Source organism: Azolla caroliniana, unplaced genomic scaffold (genome assembly GCF_043228905.1).
Source record: "Azolla caroliniana isolate FFs.n. ecotype wild unplaced genomic scaffold, voAzoCaro1.0.p SCAF_8, whole genome shotgun sequence".
Classification (NCBI taxonomy): Eukaryota; Viridiplantae; Streptophyta; class Polypodiopsida; order Salviniales; family Salviniaceae; genus Azolla; species Azolla caroliniana.
The window spans coordinates 931,052-948,569 of NW_028230443.1; the positions used below are offsets into that span (position 1 = coordinate 931,052).

The following is a 17,518-nucleotide window of genomic DNA, read 5'->3' on the forward strand; positions in this document are numbered from 1 at the left end:
CGGATCATCCTCAATCCGATGGACAGACAGAACGAGTAAATCAAATTATTGAGGACATGCTTCGAGCATACGTTGGTGCAAAACCAACAAAATGGGAACGTTATCTCCCAATTTTGGAGTTTGCTTATAACAGCTCCAAGCATACGTCGACGGGATATAGTCCTTTTATGTTGATGTATGGTTTTCAGCCACGAGCCCCGATTGATGTTACTATACATCATGATGAGTTGCGAAGTACGCAAAACTTCCTTCGGGATATGCAAGATATGTTGCATATTGCACGAGATAATATAAAAACAGCTCAAGATAGAGCGCGTTTTTATGCCGATCATCATAGGCAACCTCGTGTATTCAACCCTGGACAGAAGGTATTTTTACGTGTACCTCACAATTCCAAGACATTGTCTACGGGTAAGTGCGCTAAGTTAGCCCCACGGTTTTGTGGACCTTTTACAGTCCTCAAACGCATTGGGTCATCAGCCTATCGTCTCGCTCTTCCCGATGGTATCGGAATTCATCCAGTCTTTCATGTGAGTCGTCTAAAAGAACTTCTAGGTTCTGGCGACAATACAGTTACGACTGAAACTCTGGTTACTTCTGAAGAATTATCTTCTAAACCACATGTACCAGAAAGAATTCTCGATGTTAAAACAAAAAAATTACGTACTAAAGAAATCCGAGAATTTAAAATAAAATGGATGGATAAATCAATAAAAGATGCCACATGGGAACGCGAAAATACTCTTAGAACTAACTTCCCTAACTTTCCATTGCAAGAGTGCAATGTTTTAAAGAGGGGGAGTATGTTACGGGCATGACCATATAATATCCCGTGGTAAGAATTTACCGTAGTATTCTATACACGTGGATAAGTGTGAGGGTTAAATGAGAGTGTAAAGAAGGGGAGGATTACTTTTAATCCTCGGGATTGAGACAACCCATTAGGTCAAGTGTGAACTTGCCTGGGGGCCTTGGGTTTCGCTATAAATAAGAGGCCTAGCTACCCTCATTTGATCATCTTTTGACTACATCGAGACTCTGCTCGTGTGGTGGGTCAACTCTTGTAGCGAGCGCGCCAGCACCAGGTACGACTCGACGCCACGGCGGTGGTATGGGACGCCGATCGAGGCTCGAGTCCGTCTCGATCCCTTCGCTCGGGGGTGGTCGGGTGGATCGGCACCCTTCTTTCTCTTTCTCCTTTCTATCTTTCATTTCTTTATCCTTATCTTAAGCTTACGTTAGTACCAAGATCTATAATAGCTTGAATACATGTCTTGAGCAAGCAATGTTTGGTAATAGTGTGATTTATTCAATAAAAAAGGATGATCATGTAGGTGTTATGGAAATGTGCATGGGTCTAGGTCCTCCTTCAAATGACATTTACTAATGACATAAGTATGCAAGATCAATGATTCAATGCAAAATTAGATTGTCATGGCATGTGGCTTGATCTAGTTCACGAGAATAAATATATGTAGGCACAGAAAACAAATCTCCAAGAGTAAGGATTTTTGTCATCGCTAGTCCAAGTAGGTTCCTTCACATGATGTGTATTAATGAAAAATATACAAGGCCAATGATTCAATGCTAAATTAAATTTGTCATGGCATATGGCTTGCATCTAGTTCTTGTGAGTAATGTATGTAGGCAGAGAAAACAAACCTCATAGAACAAGGATGTGTCGTCACTGGTTCAAGAAAATGTGCCAATATGTTTTAGCTTCAATGGTACTTTTGTTGATCACTATATAACATTTCAAGATTGCAGCAGTAGATAATGGTTGGTAACTATTTAGCAACATATAATGAACTCAACAATGTAGACAACTAAACCTATTGCATACACAAAAAGAAACTCATAAGAAGACTTTGTTGAGTAGTCATGACTTGTGCAATTAGAGAACTACAAGTAAACAAACATTTATGTTTATTCCACGTGCTAGGGGAAGTAACACATTGTGACAAATTTCACTTTAAGTTTTTACCCCTCTTTTGGTTGACGATTTGACAACCACCTCTTCTAAGTTTTCCTCTATGCAATCATGCTTTTTTTGGTGGATGATTTGACAACTATAGCTTTGATGAGTTTCGCTTTATGCTTTATTCCTGATTGTACCAGTAAAATTGATAGCGAACACACTTTTGAGTTCTGATTATATTATGCATGTTACCTGTAGGTTTATCCATCAAAACATCCTTCGGATGCAACTATGAATTTTATAAAGAATAGCCCTTTGGTTTGGATTTTAACTTCACTGGCCCTTCCTTTTTCCTTGAAAATATAAGTCTAATGTCTCTACTTCAAAACCACTTCAGCGGATAGACTGTGCAAATGCTACTAAAAAAACTATTTTTAAAGCAGGATAGGTCCAAAGTTCATGGGAAGAGAGATCAGTTGAAGACACGCTTGTCTTGTACCAGATTATGAGTTACTCTCAACAGTACATAAAAAGATGGCAAATATAACCATCTGCATTATTGCTAAAAAAGTGAATAACTTTGGTATTCACTTTTTGTTGCTTTACAAAATGGGACTACATTAAAACCTTGTGTAGAGAACAGAGAATAAATTTTTAACAAGAGCTGGGAGACACCAAAAAGCATAATGAGCCCAATTGAATTCTCTTGTAAAAACAATAAGAATGAATGGTCAATGAAACACAGTAGAATGAATGGTTCATCAAATAAGAAGGGCATATAATGCTACAGGAAAACAATAATATAATCAGAGTTCCAGATGTAATTTACTACTACAAAAATTGCCCACCAGTCATTGCATGGCAGCATCCTTGCATCTTAACCAGTAGAAGAATTGTTAAGCTTCTTCTTGGTCCCACCTCCAAAGAACAAATTAATGACAACCATTATTTCAACTGTCAAACTGTTCTTTAAAGCTGCAAGTATCATCTTTCCACATGCTTGTCTCTGCCTTTCCTCATGGCTGAATTTTATGTGTTGAACAACATTAGTTACCCTTTATAGCACCTTATGACTTAACCACACAAAGCTTCCAGTTCTATTCATGTTAAACTTCTACTTCCTCTTCCTCTTTGTATACAATTACAGCCTTTTTCTTCTCAGCTGCAGACATGGCGAAAAATTCTACAATAACCTCTAGTGGCATGCCTTTCGTTTCTGGTACTTTCACGAAGACAAATATCCAGGCTATGAAACAAAAGGCTGCAAAAAAAGCAAATGTCTTTCCGATACCTAGAGAGTTATCCAAGATTGGAAAGAGTTCTGTAACCAATATGTTGGTTATCCACATGGCAGCTTGGCATATTCCCGTGCAAACACCTCTGACCCTTGTAGGGAATATCTCAGCACATAGCATGTTTGGAATTGGCCCAAATCCCGTTACAAAGAATATCACATATACCATGACACTCAAGACGGAGACTACAGCAAAAATGGTATCACTTGTGGGAACAAGATTGATGATTATGAGAGAGAGGAGAGCTAGCACAAGGATCGGGAGTGTGGTCAGAAGGATTCTCCTGCAATGAACCCAATTTGTTTGGTTAGTTTCAGTTTGGCATTACTATTGATTAGTAAGGGAATTAGTAAAGGGTTTGGCATGCATAGTAAGAGAATTAATGAAGGAATCTGTGAATGAACAAGAAAACATGATAACGAAGGCATTACTATTAGGTAGTAAGACAGTTGTATAGAAAGCGTATGTAAACAAAAGTGTGCAGAAATAAAGAAAACATACCGCCGACCCAGGACATCCATAAGCCTCATTGCCACTACAATGAATGGAAGTGAGACCAAATTGATAACTGCACTTGCTAAAATGGAGGCTGAATCAGAACCAATGCCCATACTTGATAACAATACATCTGCTCCAGATTCTTGCAATATCTTTGGCGTGAAGTTGAGAACAGCATTGATGCCACCAAACTATAGGAGAAATACAGCAATAAATTTAGTTACAAAAAGGGCTTTCATAGTAAATGAAAACAAAGCTTTATTTTGCAATGTGTAAAAACTCAGAAGAAATTTGCACTCTTTTCCAAGTAATCTTCGATATTCTTTTTCACATTAATTAAAGAGGTTGAAGTGAGAAAATCTCGTGATATATATATTACCTGCTCAAGGATCTGCAAAGTCACTCCAACAATTAGAGCTTGCTTCACACCACCGTCAAACAGCTCAGACCATGCTGGACCCTTTGTAGCGAGCTGAGCAGGATGTATCATCGCGGGTCCGACTTGATTATCCAAATGAATATTTTTCCCATATTGAGATGGCCTGCTCACTAAAGCTGCAGCTGGAATGGATTCTACCTCACCCATTGTACTACCAAATCGAGGAAGAGAGTATGTAGATACTCCTCGAGGTCCACCATCAACTGGCGTTTCTTGAAACAAATATATACGTTTATATTCGCCTTGATCATCTTTTCCTTCAGTGCCTTCAGGACCTGTCCATTGAAAAGCCAATTGCCATCCACCACCTATAGCTGTGCTCCCAAGAGACCCTATGAAGCTTGCACCATGAGTTGGTTCAATGTTACGAGAACTTCTGTCCCTATCCCAACGCTGAATACTATTTGTTGAGAGAAATGGACTTGTCAATCCCCCTTCTTCATCGTCTTCTGTGTAATCATCAATCGTGTCGTGCTGTTTTTCTCCAATTTCTTCATCATCGTTAAATTCATCAAATTGATGACCTCCTTCAACATGGCTTTGTGTGCTTCCAAATCCTTGTAAATACTCTGGAAAGTTCCCTCTAAAACTTCCCATTAATGGAACCATAGGATCCATGAAAGGAACGCTGCTGAGTCGTGGAGTTCCTTGTTGCATAAGGCTTCCTGGCCTTGAAAGGAATCTTTGTGATCCAGTAACACTGGATATGGGCTTTGCTATCCATGCATTTCCATCTTCAGGAGTAAATATCTTTATATGGGAGCTACCTAGGCGATCGCGCACACCGATAGAATCTCCATAAACATCGGCTGGTTGAATGATATACTCCTCCAACACTGGATCTTCTCCCACTCCCAGACCTTCAACCAAAAGGGCCATTTCACCTGGAAGGAGAATGCCCACAAATCAACCTTGGCCAATGTAACATAAGTTGGCTAAAATCCCAGCAAAAGAGATCAAAGAATCTAGGAAGGTCCCAAGACTTCATAGATCTGCTGGAGAGTTTAATAGCCTGTTACTACGTTAATGATTCTGTGCATATGTATGTAATAGTTTCTCTGGACGCAGATGTTTGCAATGGAAAGAACATAAAAAGTTTCTATCAGGAAACAAAAATATGTAGAACAAAGGTAGTACCTGACACATCTTCCTTGCTCCGGAGCCTTTGTAGAACTTTTCTAGCTTCTTTTACCTTACCCTTGCTGACAAGCCACCTAGGAGACTCAGGTAAGAAAAAGATTGCAAGAAGAAGATATAGCACAGATGGGATGAAAATAAATCCAAGCATCATTCTCCAACTAGGGCTACTCGTAAGAGAGAAGCCAAAAACCATACAATAGGCAAGAAACATGCCAGATGTGCCTAAAAGCTGTGGAAGTGTGTTTAGTTCTCCACGTATTTCTGCCGGAGACACCTCTGAGATGTATAATGGAGCAACAGTGACAGCTAACCCAACTCCTATGCCATCTACAATGCGAGCCACCAAAAGCATATACACATTGGGTGACCAAAGCATAAGGATAGAACCAATGCAATACAGTATTGCTGCGATGCATAACATCTTTCTCCTCCCAAGCCAGTCGGCTCCAGACCCTGCAAATGTAGTACTAATTGCAGCTCCAACTAATGATGCCGCAGCAACAGAGCCTTCTAGAACAGGTTGTGCATCTAAATTGAACTCTGGATCTATGTAGAGTAATGCACCTGGATATATCAAAACCATATGCATGAGAGCCGACTTAATACGGACAAATATGATGAAGGTAATTTTTACATCACTGATTCTCAGAATTAGTCCTGGTTTCATATGTGCAACGGTGTTAATGATTTACCTCCACCCTCCACATACATTGATACATGAATAACCAGAAAAGACTTCTAAACCCTACTCCACCCCAATCTAAATGAGAAACCACTCAACAATTCTCCTTCAGAAAGAAACAAGAAAATGAAAGAGAAACCAGAGACTTAGGTCATCTTTGCGTCATAAGACTTAGATCAGCTTGAACTAGTGTTATTGAATATGATACGTACATATGAAAGGGCGATCCATATATGCTGTAAGCTTTTTGCGTCATTAAGCTTAGATTATATTGAACTATTGTGATAGAAAGTGTCATATGAGCATGAATTAGAACACGTCCCAAATCCATGAGGGGTATAGTGATAAGGCTTGACAGAAGAAATGTTTTCATGGCAACCTATGCAATATAGTGCTAGCGAATGTGCCACATGAGCATGGATTGTATAGCTCGACCTAAATCCATGAAGGATGATGTCTACTGCTAAGACTTGTGAAAAGATTGTGTATTCCCATCACAACCACTACTAAAGATTGAAAGATTAAGTAAATTCAGGCACACAAGCTATACATGGACAGAGGACCGAGGGATGATGGCAGGTCCAGATTCAAAGAATCCAGCAGAAGCATGTCGAGAGAAGAAGGGAGAAAATTACCAGCAAGGGTTGCACTGTCCCATCCATTGAGAAGATTTCCAATGGCAGCAGCGACAGCAACTACCTTCGTAGCCCACATGGTGAGCTTAGGAGCGTGTGTATCGAAACCCTACTGTCTTCAACTTACTGTCCTTTACAGTTAGAGAGAAGAAGATCCTTCCCTCCCTCCCTCCCTCTCTCTCTATATATATATGTATATGTAGAGAGAGAGAGAGAGATCAGAACCTCTATATATATATATGTATAGAGAGAGAGAGAGAGAGAGAGAGAGAGATGGAAACGTATATGTATACTATGTATATCTGCGAGAAGGAAGAGGAAGCTATGAGAGCCTTAAGCTCTTCATCGCCAGAGAGAGAGAAAGAAGGAAACAGAGTAGCAGGGTTTGCCTCTTTATTTATCTACAGAAACTAAAGAGGAGGAGCGAGGGGGGGGGGGGGGGGGGGGAAGAATGAAAAGCAAAAAAGCAAAAAAGCAAAAAAGCAGAAAAGAAACGCAAAAGAGAGCCAAGGGATTACTATAGAAAGCAGCTTTTTGGGGGGCCCACTTTTAAAGTGAGGAGAGCCACAAGACAAGAGAGTGTGGAGGGCAGGCACACACACACATACATCATAGATGGCCTCTTCATTCCTATTGTCCCAATGGAGGAGGCTCTCTCTCTCTCTCTCTCTCTCTATGTGGGTCAGTGCCAATCTCTATTTGTGCACGTATTCGCCACAGCTCAATGACAGATGGAGAAGAATATGCAAGCCTCACAGATCCCCTCGCTTTCACTTCTTTTGTCTGTACCATGGAAACACTTGGCCATCCTCATTGGTCTGTATAGGTTTCGATCACCCGCCAAACCCCCTCCTCTCCCCCCTCCTCACACATGTTGGCGAACTATTGGTCGCAACTCCCTTGCATGCATGGCTCCCCCCCCCTCCCGTGTGTCGAGGCTCGCTTGACAATACAATGTATCGTTTGTGCGGCGGCAAATCATTGGTCCCGGAGATTCGAACATGTGGGGTGGAGAGCTTCTTGTTGGAATGCTGGGACCTCGTGAAAAATCAACAACGTTGTTAGTGCACATACTCATTATTGAAAGAAACATTACGTGGACAACTTCTTGATAGGGCGTTTTTTAGTGTGGTTGGACAAAAAAAGCATGTTGATGCAACAAAAAATCTTTAATCGTATCAAATGCCTAATGGAATGGCTTCTTGTTTCGGAATAATACCATTGATTTTAGTCCAATCAAGACAAGAAGCCAATCCATGGATTGTTGCAATAAATCATCGGCCACAAGAAAACTAGGGCCATGTCTTCTTTCTCCAACTTGTCCATGTTGGACAAACAATTCTTATAGATGGGCAATGGACACAAGATAATTGGTTGAATTATCAAATGTGTAGAGACAATTCTAGATTATTGAGTCAAATAAGTCATGGATTAAAATCATTTTGAATCGAAACACTGGCATTTTCTAAAATTAAATATTGGGGCGTACCAAATCTTGTTGCCCTGTAGACAAAACAAAACATTATGAGGTAAACTTCTTGTCTAGCCTACGAACTCAAGACAACTACATCATTTGTACCAAGGATAGAGTTAATGAATAAAAACACTTTTTATCGGCCCACTTTCTTCATTTGTTTGAATCACCTAAAAGGCATCCCTTGTTGAGGCTCAACATAAAACTATTTAGAGGGGGCACACTAAGAAAGTATGTCGTGTTAGGTTAGATAAAAAATCTAAGTGTTTTTCATTAGCCATTTTAGTGTTTGCACTCAACACTCTCAAAAATTATGCATTCCAAATCATGGAGAATTGAGATGAACTTTAGGAAGCTCTTCATCTTACCAAATCATGAAAGTATGACCATTGATAGTTCCATAGTCCACATACGAGTACAAAATATTGGCACAGGTCAAACATGTATCTCTTTGCAATAAAACCTCAACTTGAGATATTATCTTTAAAGTCTCTAACGAAAGGAGATGGATTCTATATACCGAATTATCTTTGCATGTAATGTCCTCGACCTTACCTCCAACTTACTATGGAGATCATTTGACTTGTTTAACGTGTGATGAAGTCGTTGAGATAAGCCATTCATTTATTAGTGACTGTAAGCATATTTACGTGAAGCTCTCTATAGTGATTAACACTAGCGTCGGCAAGCTTAGGGGCAATTGGCACATGTACCAACCCACTTTGTTGGTACCCCACTCCAACTTTCTTTGTAAATGAAAAAGATTTAACAATAAAGAGAACATATTTAACGAAATAAATGCCAAACTCTAGCCTTTATATCAATTCTTCCAAAGTATAAGAATGGATCAAATGAGGATACCGCATTTTGTGTTAGAAAATGGAAGAGAGTCTACAAAGACATGGATTATAATGACTAACAAATTGAAGGTAATTTGTCACAATAGCAGCAATACCAAAACTAGAAAAAAAAATTATATATTGATCAACATGCCAAATTAGAGTAGGATACTAATATATTATGCTTTACTTACCATCAACCCAACCATGAGAAAGTAATGTTAGTAGAATTTGAACAATTACCATGGGATGACAAGATTTTCAAGAAATAATGGTCGGGGAGAAGGGACACTTTTCTACCCCCTCCTTAGGCAAAGTTTTCATGCATGTTTCTATTAGCAAGAAAAATATAATCAAATTAACCTTCTATAAGCTAGCCAAAGAAGTCGTATGAAAACATATTGAGGAGAAGTGGGCAAAGAAGAAGAAAAACTATAATAGTTTCTCCAAGAGGGCAACACAAACTATATATGTGTGTATATATCATAACTTGTTTGCTTATTCAAGAGATGAAATTTAACTACACTACCTAAAGATTGAAAGGTGGGAAGGTAAATTTTGCTATGTTGATTTATCTGAAATCCCCATAGGATGCCTCATCTTAATTGTACTATCATACTTGTGAGTCACAACACAAGACTTCGATGCTTCCCAATATTGACTCTTACTTTGTTTGTGGAGAGGATGCGCCATTCTTCTCCTATGTGGTTTTTTTCTTTTTCTAACTGTAAGTTCTTTCAATGAGCTCTCTCCAATGTGTTCCCTTTCAATGAGCTCACATCCTTCTCATATACTCTTATCCTTACGGAGAGAGCCAGAGAAATCTACTAGTCTCACATCACCACACTATGTTTACTTTGTCATAATATCTACGTTATTGTATGAGCAAAGAGGGGTTTCTAATTACGAGATTAATCTAATATACATATTACTTTAATAGAAGAGGGAGAGGAAATCAAAAGGTGGATATATTACCCATATCTAGGAAAAAGAGTTTGGTAAGGGAAAAAAAAGGTGACATCCCTTTTTTTTAAAGCAAAGTGAAGATATGGTAAGGAATAATGCTTAAAAAATAGATGATTTTATCATAAGAAACTAAATAGTGCAACTGAAATAAGATCTTTGAGGCTCCAAGTCTAAATTGGGATGGCACTTCCTCTCATGGGCTATTTTTTTTGCCAATACTAGTCCGAAATTAATTTAAGAAGGGTTAACGTCACTTGAGCTATATCTAGTGCCATCTTGATGGTTCATGATTGTGCCTTTACTATAATCTAAACCCATGTGTCACAATGCATTCGATTGGAACATTTCCAAACGTCACATTGCATGTGGTAACTTCAATATATAAGGCGTGGATTAGGAAAGGGAAGGACAACATGCAGACATGGGTAAGAGTGAAGTGCAGAAAATGATTGCCCAAATTGAGGCCAAGAATCCCTCAATTGTGGGAGTTGACTTTGTTATGATGAAAAACTGGCGGATGCAAGGTATGGAGGTTCCCAAGGTCGTGGTGAACATTGGTAATCCCGAGGAAAGAGTTCACCGTTGGAATAGAGCACATATGGTCCTCATCAATAATGACTCTGGTAGACCAGAGATCGGTTGCTCCTTCGAATTGGAGCCTTATTTGGAAGATGGAAGGGGAGAAGAATCCTCCTTGAAGACGTTGTGTAACAGGGAAGCAATGCGTATGTGTACCTTACATATGAAAACGAGACTAAAGGGTTGCATGCACAATGGAAGAACTCCCTGATACACGGGGAGATTTTGGAACTTGGTCCAAATGTTCCCTTGGTTTGCATATGGAGGGTGCACGGTCTTGTGCTAAATCCTGGTAAGTTCCACTTCCATTCTGGTGAATTATCCACGGATAAAAAATGGGAAATAAGAATGGAGTGGGAAAGTATATGGAGTATGATAATGACATATTTGTCGAGCAAGGGTGAATCCCCCTTGGCTCTTCCTTTGAACCCAAGTCAATGAGACTTTTCTCTTGGAATGTGCAGGGACTTGGTGGGTCACATCATATGCTTGAGAAGCGAATTTTTAGGAAGAAATTTGAAGCTGTTAAGTTATGTAGGACTATTGATATTTTGCTCTTACAAGAGCATCACCTTGGACGAGAAAGGACAAAACTTTTCAAAGACCCGTTGCTAGGGGATTGGCACACATGGTGGGCCCCAGCTCACAGTGTGCTAGAGAGGAGAGGGGGTGTTTGTATTTCGGTGAGAAAATCACCGGATATCGCCATTTTGGATCATGGCATACTGATAGATGGAAGGGTCATGTTCTGCTACCTGGAATGGAGGAATGTGAAATTTGGGGTGTTGAATGTCTATGCACCAAATAGTAGTAGTGAGAGGACCTTATTTTAGAGTGATCTAGCAAACAAAATTCCCTCCTACGACAACTGGATAGTAGTAGGAGATTTCAACATGACCGAGTGAACCGATGATTGTCTGGGGGCTCACTCGAACTTGTTACAGGGAGAGGAGCTTAGAGCATGGGGTTTCTTAATTGCTATGCTTGGAATAAGAAATTATTGGTATTCTAGTATGGTGGTTGAGGAGAATTCCTTGCGGTTTTCACGATTTGGTTGGAAGGAGAGTGAAGGATGTCACTCTAGATTGGACTACATCTATGTGAGCCCTAGAATTGAGGATTGGAGCGGTAGCACATCCATTCTAGTTGGCTTTACCTACTCCGATGACCTTCTGGTTTCCTTGACTCTCGATCCTATTCACAAGAAGAAGAGTGAGTGCAATTTGAGGATTCCTCCGAAGAATTTTGGTATCCAGAAGGTTAAGGATGAAGTGATTAACATCTGGTCAACATCTCCATCATCCGACGACTCGATACAAGTACTGGAGGAAAATATTATTAATTCTTCACATGCTCTTCAAAACACGGCTAGAGAGGAGCTGGTAAGGTGTCAATCCTAGCTACAACGCCTAAGGAAGGTAGTCATCTTAGCTCAAAAGCTTACGCAAGTGGACCCACACTGTTTTTGGGTACTGAATTGTGAAGAGATTGGAGGGTGTCTTTGTTGAATGTGGGTTGTGTGAGGCTCATGTTGAGGGGAGTCTGTTGAGTAATTTTGTGTTGAGGTTTTGGTGCTTCATTTATACGTGATGTTTTCTTGTAGCCATTGCAAAGTGGCTTGTAACATATGAGTTGTATATTATCCTATGTACTTTTTCTTAACTAATGCAAGTAGAATTATTATTTTTGGAAAAAAAAGAAAAACTAGGATGGCTTGGCTACCCTAGGGTTCGTGGGGGAGAATTGTGAGTGGGATCACCGTAAGGAATGGTCTAAAAAGCAAATAAATAAATAAAAGTAAGAGCCACAATATTACCACAACATGTGCATTCTTTATAAGCTCATGGTTGAGAGGCGTATCCCATCTACTTATTGAGATGATCCACACCCTCATGAAAAGAAATCAAATGTTAAGTATAAGTAGACTTTTCATGTGAAATAAGACTATACACACTAAATTGCATTTTGAATTTGTGGATCTAAGATTAAATTAATATGATAAATTCATCATAATTTAAGTCGAATGCCAATGACTATCCTTTAAATGGTGACGTCCCATGCTTGATATAAAAAAAAATCTCCATGTAATTGATGATTGGCAAAGTCCAAGATTAGAGTTTGTTAGAGTTTCTTATAGATGAAGGCTAAAAATGATAGGGAGGTTAAGGGAGAGGAGAAATGGCCTTAACACTCATAGATGCCCATTCATCATAACCTCATAAATGACTTAAATGGGACAAAAGAGCATTGTTAAGGAATCTAGAATATCCTCGAAGCCAAATACAAGAATGACAATAAAGTGGAATTATCATGGCCTTATAAACGTCAATGAGCACATCCTTTACTAAACATTTCAATGTACAAAACATATGAAAAGTTCCACATCATGATATTTATTCAATGTTTAATTAGATTTTTATGTGCAAAAGCTTGTTTTCTTATTATTGTGTTGTTACGACGTGTCCTGTGTGTCCTACACAGACACATCGATCTTTCTCCAATACAAAATTTTCCATGGCATGCCCTGCACGAGTACTCATGTAGATTCCATCAATAGAAAAATCCCAAAATACTCTTTGATAAGTTGCAATTACTCACACGCTATTTGCCCATGCATGGTAGCTATTAGACAAACGTGATTCACAATGAATCATAATGATACAACGTAACACAAAGCTTTCATAAAATCCAACTAGTCCAACTTGCCTACAAGCGTATGAGGTTGACAACTTATATATACTTTTTGGGGTGGGAGGGGTCATGATGTCACATCGAATCTTGTTGGTGAGAAATTATGAATGGGTGGGCTATTCATAGAAAGGGGGGATAGGACATTTGGCATCATATGGTTGAACATGTGGCTTTTGATCGATCTTCTTGGCACTAGTATACAATCTAAGATCCTTTTTTGAACTTGCTGTTCCGAACATCAATAAACTAGCTTATAAAAATCAAAGGTATCAAGGTTATATTACATTACATATGTGCAAACTTACCAATTCTTTTGTAAAGAGAAAGTTTAACTTTAATATTGTCTATTTGCATTGAGACACAAACTTAATTGTTAGCTATCTATTTTAGAAAGAATGTGCCTTACTCCTCTTTATCAAATGAGTTCTATTGTCACTTTTTTTGGCACTCAACTTTGTTACATGTCATTATTTGACAAATTAAGTTTGTCTCATATAAAACAGTAGTGCAACAAAACTTATGAAATGGATGCTTCATATACTAGAGTTCCTTTATAGCTATGTCAATAAAATGGAATTCATATGCTTTTATCATTGCATGTTATAAGATTGTGGTATCATTTTCAAACCTCCAAATTATGGAAAGTGAGGTTGTCAAGCCATGTGTCGTGTCTCAGACTATGATATTATGTGGAAAGTGAATTTGTCAAACCATTTAAAAAGTGTTACCCGATCTTAAACTAACAAAGGTTTTGGAAAGTGTTGAGCAATTCTTTTGGGGAAAAGTGTTTCACGATCTTGAGAACATGCATGCTTTTTGCGAAGAACACAACGTTAGACCAACAACTTCAATGCAAATAAACCATAATGTTGAGTGATTCTTTTAGGAGACAAGTGTTTCACGACCTTCAGAACATGCGTGCTTTTTACAAAGAACACAACACTAGACCAACGACCTCAAAGCAATAAACTATAATGTTTACTAGGACGTCACCATGATTATACCAATAGTAAACATAAATTGACGTTGAATAAAGTTATATTGCTAGACTCACTAAGTTTCTCTCCTCGGTCTCATAGGTCAAATTTGGCCTCCTTGTGGACAATTTTTTTTCTTATCTATTCTCTTCTCATTTTTCGAGCTATAATCAAGGTACTAATCTAGGTTCTATTATTTATGTGCAAGCACATTGGTTTCCCTCATCAAATATAAATCAATGACTGAATCTAACTTCAAAGCTAATACCTTTTTCTTGAAAGACCCCACACTAATGTGACTTTCTTTATCGAGTTTGTCTTTGATGGTAGTTTGTAAACGTAAGCAACCATAAGCTACGATGTGTCATCAGACAATCCTTTTTCAATGTAAAAAAAAGGTGAATAACTCTCGCACTTAATTAACGACATACAATGGTGCACACTTATGTTTCTTTATGGGCCACATATAAATAATTGTAAATATTAAGCACTAAAGAAGATCTCCATGTTAAAACATATCCATGCATCAATCATGTTGGGGTAACAATTTATGTTTTTAACCTACTTAGGGTTGATTTCGAAAATTTTATATATATATATATATATATATATATATATACACATATATACACTCTTCCTTTTTTTGCCTTTGTCTTTCTTGTTCCCATTTACTTCCTTACCCTACTCTCCATGAGATGACATTTGTACACGATGTTCACATCTCGCTTGTGTTCGCTCTGATGCGAACATCTCAAGTAAGACAAAAATATTAGGCAACAATGAACGTTCAATGCCCTACATTGTTAACGTGTCAAATGACCTTTTGTGCATGGTGGTTGGTTCACATCTAGTAAATGACTTGAATGACATGGGGGGGTGTGGGGGGTGGTACACATACACTTTTATCTCAAGAGTATCGTCCTTTGTTATGCAATTTATTTCTCTTTGGAGCGCATAATATCATGCACACATTCTCTCTACCTCTTTGTTTAGTCTCACTATTGTTTGTCTTATTGACTCTAGCTCTACTCTCTATGTCTCTTCCTCTCTCTTTCTAGCAATGTCTATTTTTATTCGCTTTTGTGGCCATGCTAGTGACATCCAATCCCACAGTGGACACTGAATTTGTAAAGATATTTGTTTATGGGTGAAAGGGTATTTGAACTAATAGAAGATATAAAGGCATGAATGATTTTGCAATGTACATAACAAACTGCTTAAGGTCGTGAATAATTTTGCTTACCCAGTGCCCACCACAACATCATGTTTATACATAAACTTTATAAATGCTATAAAGACACATGAAGCAATGGTTACACCATGTGCTTTTATTGTAGTGTATTGTTGTTGTTTCCTCTTTTTGTTGTTCCTTTTATTAAGATATCACCTTGTTTTCTTTTCTAATTCCATATGATACCTTTGCAACGAGGGTAAATAATTACGAAGTTTGATCTCTTGTGTTTGAACCTTGACCATGCACACAAAGACACATTCTTGATTTTTGGAAAAAAATGAAAAAGAAAAAAGACACATTCTTGATCATATAGTAAGGTTCCAACTTGCAATATTGATAACGCAAACTCGACAAATGCATGGAAACATATAATATATATGTATTTGTATTATAGAAAACATTAGCCAACATTGGGCACAATAAATGAAACAAGGACAGTTGTCATGTTGATGTTTACATATTTTGTTATTGACATCAATAAGCCACTTAATTTTAGTGTGTCAATGATATCTACCACTTAACGTTGCATACAAATTTTAGTGTTTATTAGGAAGGCTTTTTAAATACCTCTCAAATTCATATAGAATTATGAAAGTACTTGTGTTCTAAAATTCTTAAGGTACCCCTAATGTCTCAAAAAACTTGAAGAATCTCACTTATCTTTAGAGTTTTTTTTTTTCCAAATAAGAATATACTCCATTAGTTAAAATGACATACAATACACAACTTTAGTCCCTCTAACGGGTACTCATTACCTACTTCCACATGGGCTACATCACTTATTTATCTTACACTCAATAGCCCACATGTTTGTTCTCTATGTTTCTCATGTCATTCACGCCCCTCTATCATCTAATGGGAGGGGGGAACTTATATATAGAGTTTTGTGAAACTTTAGGAGTGTTTTGATCAATTTCTTTTACCTTCTCTTAACTAGAATAAAGACACAGGGAGATAGATATATTAAAGACAATATAGCAAGAGAAAGATATTGTGATGACAGGGTTAATGGAGTTGGAACGAGAGATGAACCGCTCCATTGCACCTGCCTCTACGTCAATGCACAAGACCAAGGATGCCGCCGCTCTTACGACTGCCTCTATAGGCGTACATGCAACCGTCGCATGTATGGCTGATCTGACAACATGTGGACAGGGGAATAAGACAATGGTGATGCCTGCATATTCACTTGTTACTTTGGCACCAAGTGGACATGCAATTTCACCACTAAGGTTGTTGCTTCAAGGTCGTCAGAGGGATTATCTGCTGGAGGAAAGACTAGGATTGGAAGAGATAGCAAGAAATCAGATATGGCAAGAACTTTGCTCAATGGGGTTGTAGGTGATGGTTCGATGAACATTGATGCAAGTTCAAGACAGGAACACTCACCACAAGGTCGTGATCAATTTTATCGGGGCTCTAGTGTAGGTAACCCAGATGCAACTCCTATTTCAGACAATGTGGTTGAACTCCTCTTATCGGAACAAGATATGATTCATATCTTGCAAGAGATTCAAGTGATGGAAAGGCGGACGATCATTGCACATGTGTTAGGGATTCGTCCGTCGTGTGTTGATCTGCGTTTATTGTTGCAAGCTGCTTTAAAGCAGGATGTTGACAAAATTGTGGATGTGCAGTTGTTAGGAAGGAACTACTATCAACTCGAGTTTGAATTAGATCGAATGGTGCTATTTATGTTAGAAAGGAAAGCTATCATAGTCAAGGGAGGATGGGTTTCTTTTCACAAATGGATCCACAATTTCTCGGCAAACCAGGTACATCATGACCTTGACTCTTTTTATACATGTATGGTGGTTCTCCCGAACTTGCATAAAGGATGGACAACTTCTATCGCATTAATTGCTGCTACAATTGGTACGGTATTAGAGGTATATGATAAAACACGAAAAGAAGGAGACAAAATGTTAGGTATGATGTCAGCTAAGATTCTGGTTTCTAAGGCTACGGTATTGCCATCTCACATTCTGTTGCCCAATTTGTTGAACTCAACGCAGTCTCCGTATTCTTAGAAAATCATGTACCGAGGTCTGCCCAATCAATGTTTTCGGTGTTTTGGGTTTGGCCATTTGGCCAAAAATTGTCCTAAGTTTCAAAATGCCTCTCATATAGTGGAGCCCTCTACAACCATTA

General features: G+C 38.5%; 1 protein-coding gene across 1 annotated transcript; it reads right to left on the reverse strand.

Moving 5' to 3' along the window:
- Positions 1-2,663: 2,663 nt before the first annotated feature.
- On the reverse strand, positions 2,664-6,768 carry LOC147860679 (monosaccharide-sensing protein 2-like). The gene is made up of 5 exons (XM_087323315.1): positions 6,608-6,768; positions 5,288-5,854; positions 4,091-5,034; positions 3,715-3,902; positions 2,664-3,496 (listed from the first exon to the last, which is right to left on the reverse strand). Exons 1-5 carry the CDS (start codon positions 6,684-6,686, stop codon positions 3,025-3,027), a joined length of 2,250 nt encoding a protein of 749 aa, XP_087179441.1. The 5' UTR covers positions 6,687-6,768; the 3' UTR covers positions 2,664-3,024.
- Positions 6,769-17,518: the final 10,750 nt, after the last annotated feature.